Source organism: Candoia aspera, chromosome 1 (assembly GCF_035149785.1).
Source record: "Candoia aspera isolate rCanAsp1 chromosome 1, rCanAsp1.hap2, whole genome shotgun sequence".
Taxonomy (NCBI): Eukaryota; Metazoa; Chordata; class Lepidosauria; order Squamata; family Boidae; genus Candoia; species Candoia aspera.
The window spans coordinates 228,142,173-228,155,284 of NC_086153.1; the positions used below are offsets into that span (position 1 = coordinate 228,142,173).

General features: G+C 50.7%; 1 protein-coding gene across 1 annotated transcript in view; it reads right to left on the reverse strand.

The window, feature by feature from the left end:
- OBSL1 (obscurin like cytoskeletal adaptor 1) overlaps positions 1-13,112 on the reverse strand; it is an 82,360-nt gene that overhangs the window by 34,196 nt on the left and 35,052 nt on the right. Inside the window, exon 18 of the mRNA XM_063310384.1 lies at positions 10,641-10,916. Within this exon, the coding sequence (XP_063166454.1) occupies positions 10,641-10,916 (276 nt within the window). The remainder of the gene's footprint in view (positions 1-10,640; positions 10,917-13,112) is intronic.

Here is a 13,112-nt window from a genome sequence, read left to right on the forward strand (position 1 = left end):
TCTTGAGCTTGGGAAGAAATATAACAATGATTAGTCAATGTTTTCTAACAAGACTATGTCATAAGATTGAATCAACGGGCATGCAGACAGTCACAGGAGTTTAAAACATGCTGAAGTCAATTGGACGTTGATACCCCAGACATAAATGAAACAAAGGACATCATCATTTTCATTTGTAAAGCTTCAGTGATTTGGGACCACTCTCCCACTATTTTCACAACATCCCATCACTGTTCATACAGAAAAGATAGCAGGGGAAAGGTATTGTAAGACAAATGAGCATCCTATCCATGTAGCTTCTATTTTTCCATTATAAATCTGACTGAAGAGCTCTTTAAATTGCATATCTTCCTTTTACTAGACACTCCCTAGTAGTTTCCCATTCAAAGGTCCTCTTAGACTTTAAGCAAGTCTGCAACATTAGGCACCCCGGAACATTCACCGGTCCCATGTGAACAAGATGCTGAAGGATGCTCCATCCCCTGAGTTTGCAGATTTCCTTTGTTTCCTTGCCTTTTGTACAAATCCTCTTCTATTAGGGAAGAGGTTGTCAGGCCCCAAATTCCCTTAACAAATGTATATCAGAGTATACATTTTCCCCAAGACCAACACTATGCAGGTTATATAGTCTTTCCCTGTTTAAAGTGGTGTATTAAGGAAGGCAACCTTTGAGACTGCTGTACTTCGTTTCCTTCCTCCTCTCAAACAACAAAAAACAAAATCAGAACCAAACAACATCCTGATTCTTGGCCTTCATCATCACTTACGCACTGAAAACACTGAAAACACATTGTCTCCCAAGGCTGCCAAGAAGCCAGCTCCACCTGGTGGGCAAAAAACCCACAACAGCCCACTCCCGGTTTTTATTGCGCACCCATTCGGGTTGAACTCATTCAGCTTCTGTAGGAGTTAACCTCTTTCCTCCAACAGGGAATTAAGTCCCCTCCCCAGATTTCTGCTCAAAACATACTTGAAAAATACATTACAATTTTTCCCCTTGTTCTTAATTACCCAACTCGGACATTCTTACATACGGCTGGTATGAGGGATAAAGTTCCAACTTGACCAAAGCAGCAGTGGTCATTCTCTGGCAACATGGATCACTTTTCTAAAGTACTTCCCATTACACTTCTTATTTGCTAGCAACTGCTGCCCTTCAAAGCAATGCATGGAAATGTGGCAGACTGATCCCAGATATTTTGCTATCTAAAGAAGAACATTGCTCATGCCAGCCTCTCAAATCAATTTGCCTAATTGTAGGGCAGGCCCTGACCTACAAAAGATTTTTGACACCAAAAGCTACATTTTGAGGAAACACAAACCTTGAATCAATGCTATCCATGCCCCAGTTTAAGAATACAGCAGCGTTAATCAAAGATCTCCATTTTTAAAAAGAAGAACATCCATTATATTAATAACTGAAGCAAGTTAGTGGCCTGCTAGAACCACGGAAATGGAGCAGAGCTTATAACGCAGCTGAGAAGCTGGCACAAAAAAAGAATTATCTTAAAATAGCTTCAATGAGCATGCCAGAGAAATACAGGTTATTGATCTTACACACTCAGCCCTCCCAAGCATAAAGAATCACATGCTTAGACAGATTAGGTTAGGATAAGTAAAAGAATTCTTACTGACTTTATTGTTGCTTCTGTTACATCCATCTTGGTGGAAAAGATGAAGTTCCTTTGTTCTTCTTTTCTTTCTAAATACATAGCTTGCCCTAAACTCTCAGCCCTACAGCTGCCAAGAGCTGTGTGGAAGAAAGGGGCAGAATCCTTCATCAAGGCCCAAGCACGTGGCCCTGATGAATGGAAACCAGAGCAGCATGCTTGCTTTTCCCTGGGTGGAAGAAGGGGAAAGAAGAGAGACAGGAAATGGGAGTGGCAACAAACAGCTTCTCAGAGTTGCATTGTGGGACAACTCAATTTACCTGCTAATTCACATGCAAATGAGGCATGCTGGATTTGCCAGGACTTCCAACAATATTACTTTCTCTAAGTGAAACAGCACACAGGGGAAGGAATCCAATTTTCTGTCTCAAGAAGGCACAAGCATGCTTGGCTCAAGTAAATGAAATAGCCTGAAAATGAATTCATTGAACCCAGCCATCTCCTTGGGTACTCCAGCTGCTTCTTTAGAAAGAAAACCCACCACCCTTTAGCCAAAGATTCCTCAGAAGCCACAAATGGTGGCCAGGTGGGAGGAAAACTTCAGTTGTGTGACACTGTGTAGGAAAGTAGCAATCTTTGAGTACCAGCAGTGGTATTAAATAAGCAAATAAGAATACATCATAGAGGTAAACTTTAATCAGAAGGGAAACTAGACCACATGTGACTACACTACCCTCAGAGCTTCTAGAAAGTTTATCAAACTAAAAATTAAATTTCAAAGGAATAGCCAATAAAGCTCAGTACTTTAACCAATAAAGCACTTCTCATCACTTGCATCTACCAAAGTTCAACTAAGCATTAAACCCAGAAAGCTTCTATTTGTGCCATAAAAAGCCTACGAGAATCTTAAAACCAGAATTTGCATGTGAATGAGATGCACTTTGCAGGAATACCAACAGATCTGGGCTGAAGATGGGTTAAATTTCCTCCTATCCTCAAATATAATGATGTCTGGCCATGGGAAAGTTCAGATTCCTTCCATCTGCCACACTCTTGGCTAAGGACCTTGGAAACTTTTTATCTGGTCCAACCACATTTGTATAAGCTGTGCATTTTTGAAAATATAAAACACTTCCAGATGCTGATTTTTCCTTGCTCCTTGGGCCCCACCATCCCCCATTAGTAGCACCACATTGTCCACAAATCAGCAGTGATGCAATGCAAATTTCTAAAACCTCCAGATCCTCACCACTTTTGAAAAATCCATCTGCATTCTCTTTCCCCCTCACTTCAGAGACAGATAAAATTCATTTTCCAACAAGTTTGTCCTGAGTTTCTGGCCATTAAAGAGGCTGCCTTTAATATTTCCCAGCATCTAGCCTGGGAATATTTCATTCAGCCTAGCTAGGGGAAAAGCCTTTAAATGCAATTTGCTGAAATGCCACACTCCGACAGTTTGCTGCCATATCCATTCTCAATTTGCAAGGTTTGCTAGAATGTTGCCTTGTCCGCCCCGTTAGTTAGGCGCTATGGCAAGCACAAAAAGACAAGGCTTGCTTGTTAATTCATAAAAGACTGGATTGAACACTCTGGGGATAGTCTATTCAGTGATTAGACAATCTGAAACAAAAAGATGAGCAGTGATTGACTGGTGTTCATCCCTAGGTATTACTACTACTACTACAAAATGCAGTACTACTACTATTAAATGCACTATGGCTTTAACAATCTCAAAATCTCTGTCTCAGTCAAGCCATTTCTCCCCATCTATTGATAGGGATGTCTATGAGAAAAGCCCGTTATTTTTAGTCTATGATATACTTATGAGCTTGCAAATATTCTGTAGCCAACGATTGTAGGAATATGTACCCATTGTCTACACTCAATGAACGATGCACACATACATGTAATGGTAATGCTGAGATGACACACACAGAAGACTCAAAGAGAATACAGCACTTCTGGGCAAGCAGAGTAACCAATAATCCACTCCAGGCTAACAGAAGTCAATATTTAGGGCAACTGAAATGCCCACAGCAAGATGGCTTTGACCCATCAGTGGTGTTTGTACCAGTCCTCATGAACAGTCTGTCGCCAAACTTGTTCAAGGCCAAACAATCGCAGTCCTAGAAATGTTAGCTTGCTTGGACAGTTGGGGGCACAGGTAGCACTTTCGGCCTTTCTTGCATTATCAGAGTATGCTTTCTTTGAATTAGGAGATAAATGATACTCATGCCCAATGAACCAACTCTAGGGATTGGATAGCCCCTTGCCTTCCAGAAGCTCTGGGGCAATTTTACTCAAGCTCTGTACAGTGGAATATCTTTGAAATATCTACTCCTAGAGAAAAGAGGTCTGACACAGAGTAGTGTATCTGTCATGAGTGCCGTTGAGCTAAAGTCATCAGCGCAATGGCACACATGACAATGACAAGGAAATAGGTGAAGGGGTACAAGATAAGTAGCCATCAACCCACAACGACTAACGGCTAACAAACAATAGCTAAACGGATCACGGAGCCACCCAAGCCATCAGCGGCAATACAACGGGGATCGCCCAGCTGAAAGCAATCAGCAGAGGAATGGGAAACCTGATGATGGGCGATCCCGGAAACCCTCACCCACCGGCAGGGCAACGTATTGGACAAAGGGGGGTGACGTGACCGTGAGCGAGGGGGCGCTGACCGGCGCGGGGTATTTAAACCCCGCACCGGCGCGCTCCTGTCACTCTCAGCTTTTTTCTACCGACGCTGTACCTGCCCTGCAAATAAACCAGAGCCTGATCCACGAACCAGTGTCTGAGTGTTATTCAGAGGTAGGCAGCGCATGACATAAAGCTGAGAGTCATAAACTCAGCCTCGCCGAGCCCCACCGGACGACAACGAGCCGCGGGAGGAGTAGACGGCGAGAAGACCAGCAAGATGAGGCCGGAGCGGCGCGGGCAAGGAGGGCGAGCCGTGCGGCAAGAGACAGAGGAGGACCGACCAAGGCCAGAGGCACTGCGGACTCCCGGAGCCATGGACGCCCACCCCACCCGACCCGAGCCTCAGCTCCAACCCCAAGGGGAGAGGGCGACGGAGGCAACCCGACCGCGGGAGGGAGCAGCATGACTTCCGAAACCAGCGGAGGACCCCGCGCCCCACATCGCACCCCAGCAACGGGCGTGGAGCGACAGCCCCACGGCGGTCAACATGGAGGAGGACGACGGAGACACCCATCAGACGGCGGAGGAAGCGGACCCGCGGCAGAGGGACGATGAACCCCGCCGGCAACCCACCCCCGAGGACGCGCCAACGGAACCGGCCCCAGCGGCGGCGCGGGCTGTGGACGAGGAGGCACGAGCTGAACTCGCGGCCATGCGGGCTCAACTGACGGAAGTCCGGACCATGCTCCAGGCGCTTATGCCCCCCGCGCCACCCAACGACGTCCCCGCACAAGCCCACACCCCGAGCGAAGCACCGAACCCACACGGGCCAGCGGAGGGTCAGCAGACGGCACAGGCGGCCGACACCACACCCCGGGAAGCGAGAGGCGGGGCCGCACAAAACGCCCGGGCCCCAAAGGACTTCCCCATCTTCTTCGATGGGACCCCCACAAAACTCTCGTTTTTCGTGACCAACGCTAGGGAGTTCATGGGGAGGCACGGACACTCCTATGACTCCGAGGCCGACAAGATCGCCGCCGTGGCGATCAAACTCCAAGACAGGGCGGCGGACTGGTACGTCCAACTGTACGAGTCCAGCTCCCCCGCCCTCGCCACCTTCCCTGCTTTCATCAATGAGATGAAAAACTACTTCGAAGACCCCCTAGCCAAAGTAAGGGCGAAAAGCGCACTCCAAAGACTTAAACAGGGCACACGCACGGTCCCTGACTACGCCCTGGAGTTCAAAGCCCTCGCGGGGAAGGTCAGCGACTGGTCCGAGACCACCCTGCTGGAAATGTTCAAAAGGGGGCTCAACCGCGACGTTCTCCAATGGGCCCTCTACCACGACGACCCAGAAACGTTACACGGGTGGATCCACCTCGCGGGGAAAGCCGAACATGCGCACCGCACCTTCCTCATGACAACCACGGAAGACACAAACTATGCCGGGAAAAAGGTACCCGCACCACACGGGGGGATGGCCGGCCCCATATACCCAAAAAAGAAGTTCAACCGGGAGCCCTGCGGGAGGTGTGGCAAATTAGGGCACAAGACGGCGGATTGCTTCGCCAACCGACCGCCGACCAGCGCGCCCAAACCCACTCCGAAAATTAGCCCCAAACCACCCAACCCGGGGCCGCCCCCTCACCGCCGAATGACCGTGGCCACAGCGACACCAGAAGAGGGCTGGGACGCTTACTGGGGGGAAGAGGACAATACAGACCCCGACCAGCCGGCGGGAAATGCTCCCCGCTTGCCCTGAGACGCGTGGCGAGGCAGGCGGTGGGACAGCAACGCGGACCACCTCAACGAAACGACGAAAGCCCCGTAATATTGGCAGCAATTCAACTCTCTGCCGGCAACGGAGCCACCACGGCCGCGGCACTAGTGGACTCGGGGTGCTCAAAAAACCTCATCCACCCCGACCTAGTCGCCAAACTCGACCTCTGCTGCTTCCCCCTCCCCACGCCGCTGGCATTCCACCAGCTGGACGGCTCTACAGCGGGAGGGAAACCAGCCACGCTACAAACCGAGCCGGTCACCCTGCAAATGGGCACTCACACCGAGCGCACATCGTTCGTAGTCACGCACATCGGACGGCCCATTGCAGTCCTGGGGATGCCATGGCTCGCGACAAACAACCCGCGGATCAACTGGGAGACCCGCACCTTCACATTCGGCGACGGCGAGTATCGAGCACCAGTTCCAGCGGGCAGAAGCAACCCCACGGTAGGACGAGCGGAGGCGACCACACAAGACAACGCCGCTACCACAGCAGACCTACCAGAACAATACGCCGACTTCTCCGAGGTCTTCGGAGAGGCAGAAGCTGACCAACTACCCCCCCACCGCAAGACGGATTGCCGGATCGACCTACTGCCCGACGTCCCCTTACCTAGACCAAAGATCTATTCAATGACCCCAAAGGAGATGGCAACCCTCCGGGAGTTCATCGATAAAAACCTAGACAGGGGATTCATAGAGCCAGCATGCTCACCGGTCGGAGCCCCCGTCTTATTCCGGGAGAAGAAAGACGGGACCCTACGGCTCTGCACCGACTACCGGGGCCTAAACGCGGCTTCCCTGTCCAACAAATACCCCTTACCCCTGGTGAAGGACATGCTCGCCCACCTGTCCACGGGCAAAGTCTTTTCCAAATTGGACCTTCGCGAGGCGTACTATCGCATCCGAATCAGGGAGGGGGACGAATGGAAGACGGCGTTTAACTGCCCCCTAGGCGCTTTCCAGTACAAGGTACTGCCCTTCGGACTCGCGGGGGCCCCTGGGGTGTTCATGCAGCTCATCAATGAGGTACTGCATGAACATCTGTTCAAAGGGGTCCTGGTCTACATCGACGACGTCCTTATTTACACAAAAACGCACGAGGAACATGTAACCCTCGTGAGGCAAGTCCTCGACAAGCTCAGAAGGGCGCAGCTCTATGCAAAGCCTACAAAGTGCGAGTTTCACAAAAAGCGCCTAGACTATCTGGGGTACCGAATCTCCGGGGACGGCATCGAAATGGACCCCGCAAAAGTCGAAGCGGTGCTAAACTGGGAGCGGCCCCGCAACAGACGGCAACTACAGAGCTTCCTCGGATTCGCGAATTTCTACAGGTCATTCGCCCGGGGGTTCGCTGAGATAGCCCTCCCCTTAACGGACCTCCTCAAAACCAAAGGGGTGGGGGACACCCGACGCGCCAAGAACCCAGGCACAGTGCTGAATTGGACTCCCGCGTGCCAGACCGCATTCAACAAGCTGAAAGCGCTGTTCACTACGGAGCCAATCCTCGCGCACCCGGACCCAGAACGGCCGTTCGTGGTCCAAGCCGACGCCTCAGACTTCTCCCTGGGAGCCATCCTGCTACAGAAAGACCCCACGGGACTCCTGAAACCATGCGCCTACCTGTCAAGGAAGTTCTCCGAGACAGAGAGGCGATGGCACGTCTGGGAGAAAGAAGCCTTCGCGGTGAAATCGGCACTAGAGACATGGCGACACCTACTCGAGGGAGCCACCCAACCATTCGAGGTCTGGACTGACCACCGGAACCTCGAGGCCCTACGAACGCCTAGACGCCTTAGCCCGAAACAGGTCCGATGGGCCCAATTCTTCAGCCGCTTTGATTTCCAGCTGAAGTTCATGCCGGGCAAGAAGAACTTCCTGGCCGACGCCCTCTCCCGACTGCCCCAAGACGAAGAGCCCGCCCCAGACACCATTGGGACGGTCCTATCCGCCTCGCAACTGGGGATGGCCGTGACCACCCGAAGCGGCGCACGGAGGCAGCTCGACTCTACGGCGCAGCCGACGGCGGGACAACCGGCGACGGAAAGAAGCCAACCGCAACTACCAGGGGGAATGCGCACGGACCTCGCCGCCGCCCTCAAAACCGACCCCTGGTTCCTGGCAAACCCCGACAAGGTAACGATGGCACAAGACCTGGCATGGGGGGAAGGCAGAATCTACGTCCCGGACTCGCAACGCCAGGCGATCTTGCATAGGTCACACGACGCCAAGCAAGCGGGACACTTTGGGTTCCTCAAGACCCTACACCTAACACGGCGTCAATTCTGGTGGCCCGCGCTCAGGCGAGACGTAAAAACCTACGTGGCGTCCTGCCCAACGTGCGCTAGGGCCAAACGGGCACCAGGCAAACCCGCGGGGCTATTGCAACGGGTGGCAGAACCCTCCCGCCCATGGGAGGAAATCTCTATGGATTTTATAGTGGACCTCCCACCCAGCCAGAAGAAAACGGCCATTTGGGTGGTGAAGGACTACTTCTCAAAGCAGGCCCACTTCATCCCCTGCACGTCGGTCCCATCCTCACAACAGCTAGCCAAACTCTTCCTCATCCACGTGTACAGGCTACACGGATGTCCCGCACGTGTGGTGACCGACAGGGGCACACAGTTCACCTCCAAATTCTGGCGGGCCTTCCTGAAGCTGACGGGGACCCAACAGGCCCTATCTACGGCTTGGCACCCTCAGACGGACGGAGCCACTGAGGTTCTTAATGCCACCTTAGAGCAATTTATACGATCATATACTAACTACCACCAAGACGACTGGGCTGAACTGCTCCCGTTCGCCGAAGTCGCATACAACAACGCCGTCCACACGAGCACGGGGAAAACTCCGTTCGAAGTAGTCTCGGGGCGCGACTTCGTCCCCATACCGGAGCTACCTCAACCCCCGGAACCCCAGGTGGACGCTAGCGACTGGGGACGGAAGATCGCGGAAGCATGGCCAGTAATCACGGCGGCGCTGAAGGATGCACAGGCTGCCTACAAAGAGCAGGCCGACAAGCACCGGCGCCAACAACCGACGTTCCAGGCGGGGGATATGGCCTATCTATCCACCAAGTTCCTAAAGTCAACCCAACCCTCGAAAAAACTGGGGCCTAAGTACATCGGGCCGTTCCGAGTCACGCAAATAGTGAACCCGGTAGCAATACGCTTGGACCTGCCACACAACCTCCGGAGACTCCACCCGGTGTTCCACACCAGCCTCCTGAAACCGGCAACCACCTCCCGATGGCACCCAAGCACGCCACAGCCCGCACCGGTGATGATCGACGGGCAACACCACTTCGAGATAAGGGACATCCTCGACTCCCGCAAGCAACGAGGAACTCTACACTATCTGGTCAGGTGGAAACACTTCCCCCACCCGGAATGGGTGGCGGCGCACAACGTTAACGCGCCTGACCTGACCAGAGCATTTCACCGGGCATACCCCGACAAACCGCAACCAAGGTCAGCAAAACCAAACCCCCCCCCCGCAGGCCCCCCCCGCCTCCCGTGCCCCAAGGGAAAGGGCCCCCCCAAGCCCGCGACTTGGGTGGACCTTCCCCCCCCCGGGACTCACTCCCCCCGCCCCGGGCCCACGGGGTGGTGACAAACGTTCGCCAGCACCCTCCCCCCGCCCCCCGGCCACGGGGGAGTGGCAAGCAAGTCAACAGGGCAACCTGGGGGCAACGCCCAGGAGACACAACAAAGGCGACGCACTTTAAATAAGAAAAAGAAGGGCCCTACCTGGAGCTGAGAAGCACCCGACCAGCCACGCCTCTCTCCTCGCCGAACTGAGCCAAACAAACAGGGTGTGGCTGGAGCATGCGCACGCCAGGTCAGGACCCGAGCATGCGTACCATGGACACACCCTGGGAAGGCACGTGGTAGAGGGAGGAGCAAAGGGAGGGGCGACAACTACTCCGGCGGGAACTTTGAAAAAAAAAAAAAAAAAAATGTGGCGTTTTGACAGCTCCACGGGGAAAACCCAGAAAACCGGGGGAGAACACTATTCGAAAAGGGGGCAGTATGTCATGAGTGCCGTTGAGCTAAAGTCATCAGCGCAATGGCACACATGACAATGACAAGGAAATAGGTGAAGGGGTACAAGATAAGTAGCCATCAACCCACAACGACTAACGGCTAACAAACAATAGCTAAACGGATCACGGAGCCACCCAAGCCATCAGCGGCAATACAACGGGGATCGCCCAGCTGAAAGCAATCAGCAGAGGAATGGGAAACCTGATGATGGGCGATCCCGGAAACCCTCACCCACCGGCAGGGCAACGTATTGGACAAAGGGGGGTGACGTGACCGTGAGCGAGGGGGCGCTGACCGGCGCGGGGTATTTAAACCCCGCACCGGCGCGCTCCTGTCACTCTCAGCTTTTTTCTACCGACGCTGTACCTGCCCTGCAAATAAACCAGAGCCTGATCCACGAACCAGTGTCTGAGTGTTATTCAGAGGTAGGCAGCGCATGACAGTATCTAAATGATTCAACCAATGGCAGACAAATTCTCCCAGCAACTACCCACCCCACAATAGTATGTTCTCAGCTCCCTTTCCTAATACTAGCAGCTTCCCTGAACGCTGCACTCACCAGACACCTGGACGGTGAAGGTCATGGTATCATCAACAGCATTGCAGATGTATTTCCCAGAATGCTCTGGGCCAGCTGCAGGAATGGCCAAACACCGCCGGGCGCCCTCTTCCTCCAGAATGAGGCCGCTGTTGGCCTCTATTGTGACACCGTCCTTAACCCAGTGGACAGGCACATTCCCATGGGAGAGAACACAGGCCAGAGTCACTGTATCCCCCGTTGAGGCCTTCAGGACAGAGGGAGTCCTGCGCGGCTGCACAATCTTCACAGGGGGCTCTGGAAGGAGAGGGCAGGTAGCCCAGGTTTGAAGAGGCCACAGGCAACATTGCTGTTGCTGGGCAAAACCGCAAACATTTATGGGCGAGAGAATACCTTTGCAACAAGAAAACCTTGTATCTTGGGAAGAGAGAAGGGAAGCCTTGGAGATACTTGGGATCCATCTTTTCTATAGGTACATTATGATAAACCCTTTTTCCATTTTGCCCTCCGATTGAAGGGGAACAGGTACTCTTCCTGTCTTGCAGAAAAAACTCAGAAAATTGATCCTCCCTTCCACCCAAAGTGGTGTTGATCTTGGTGCTTCAAGAACTCCTCTCTAGCTTGATATAGAGGGTTCTAGTCCCACCTTAGGCCTGAAAGCCGGCTGGGTGACCTTGGGCCAGCTCCTCTCTCTCAGCCCAACCCACCTCACAGGGTGGTTGTTGTGGGGAAAATAGGAGGAGGAAGGAGTATTAGGTATGTACCTCACCTTGAGTTATTTGTAAAAATAACAAAGGATAAAAAATAAAATAAAAAAGTAAAAAAAAATTAGCAAGGTGTGAATTTCAGAAGAATGGGAAGGGGATTTTTTTAAAGGTCCTCCTTTCTGCTATTGCTAATTGCAGCTTCTTTGTTTGTGTTTCTTTGTGTATATTTATATATGAACTATCCTATGTATCCTATGTAAAGAGTAAAGATGCCCTCAAGTTGAAATATCTCCCCTTCCAAGATATTTTTTTATTTCCAGCTCTAGCCAATACTTTGGTATTTCCTGGTGGTCTTCCACCCAAATACTAACAAGATACAACCTTGCTTAGTTTTAGAGGAGATCAGCCAAGAACAGCAAGGTGCTGCTACCTACTGACATGTGTAGTTTGGCTCAGTTTCCCAAGATGTAGGTTATCCTGGCAGCTTTTCCGTTGTCCTTGCTAGTAATAATTAAAATCCCATTTTAAAGAGCTGCTATAGCTTAAAGCAATATTTTGCAATATTTTCCCTGCAGCTCCATTAATGAACCCAGGCATGTTATTAGCCATTTCTGCTGCATCTTCACACTAGCAGTTTATGCACAAACATTTTTCTCTGAGCCACATACTCATTCTATAGATGTTGCTCATACTATATAATGGCCAGGATAAATGTCTGATAAATACCACTGTTGGGATGCACTTATGCAAAATGTTGCTGTTTCACCAAGCATCTTGAAGATTCTGCATTTACTATACTTTGGGCAAACATTCAGCAAAGTTCTAGCATTGCTAGCACTACACTTAGTCAAGGCTTCAACAAGCAAAATCTCATATATTACATAGCAAATTCTGGTGACTCAGTACTGTTTTAAAGACCCTGTAAATTTTAGTCAATGAGGATTCTCCAAGCATAGCTGGCCCTATGGTGGCCAATTACAGAGCAAATCAATCACACTGCAAATATATACAGTACATGCATTCATTTAATGACAACCTTTTCTGCTTTGCCTTTAACAGAATTTATTTTCACAGTAATCTTACTTACCTGTTTAGGGAGAAAAGATTGTAATGTTTGATCTCTTCATTATTTGTATTATTTCAGGCAAAAAGCAAGGAAGGCATGATAGAAATGTGTAAAATGTATGCATGTTGTAGGGAACATAAATAAGACTCTCACACTATTAGATCCCAGAATTTTCCAATGAAGCTGAATGGCAGAAAATTCAGAATGACAAAATGAAGCATTCTTTTATGCCTGCCTAGTTATGCTATGGAATTATTTTCCATAAAACGCAGTGATGCTTCCTAACTCGGAAGGCTTAATGGGGATTAGCCAAATTCAAGTAGGAAGCTGTTCACTATACCCTGTTTCCAACATCAGAAGCCACAGAACGTCGGCAGTAACCAGCTGCTACTGCTTTCATGTCCTGCTGTGTGGCTTCCCTGGGATATCTGATTGGCCACTCTAGAAAACAAATTGCCATCTCTTGACACAGATGCAGACAGCATTATACTGGTTGCATTTACCCAAAAAACATACTATTATTTGTGCAGCCAAATAGTAAGTTTAGGTTAAGGAGAGAGATGCATCCTTGTTAAAATTTAATAAGGCCTCAGTGTCCATAGAGGCCAATTATATAAGTTATCTTCATACTTGGCTCTCACAGTTGCTGTATGTGTCTGATCTCAGCTAATCTTTCCTTGCATTCAATTTTCCTTATTCTCTCCCACCTCCCTATCATGA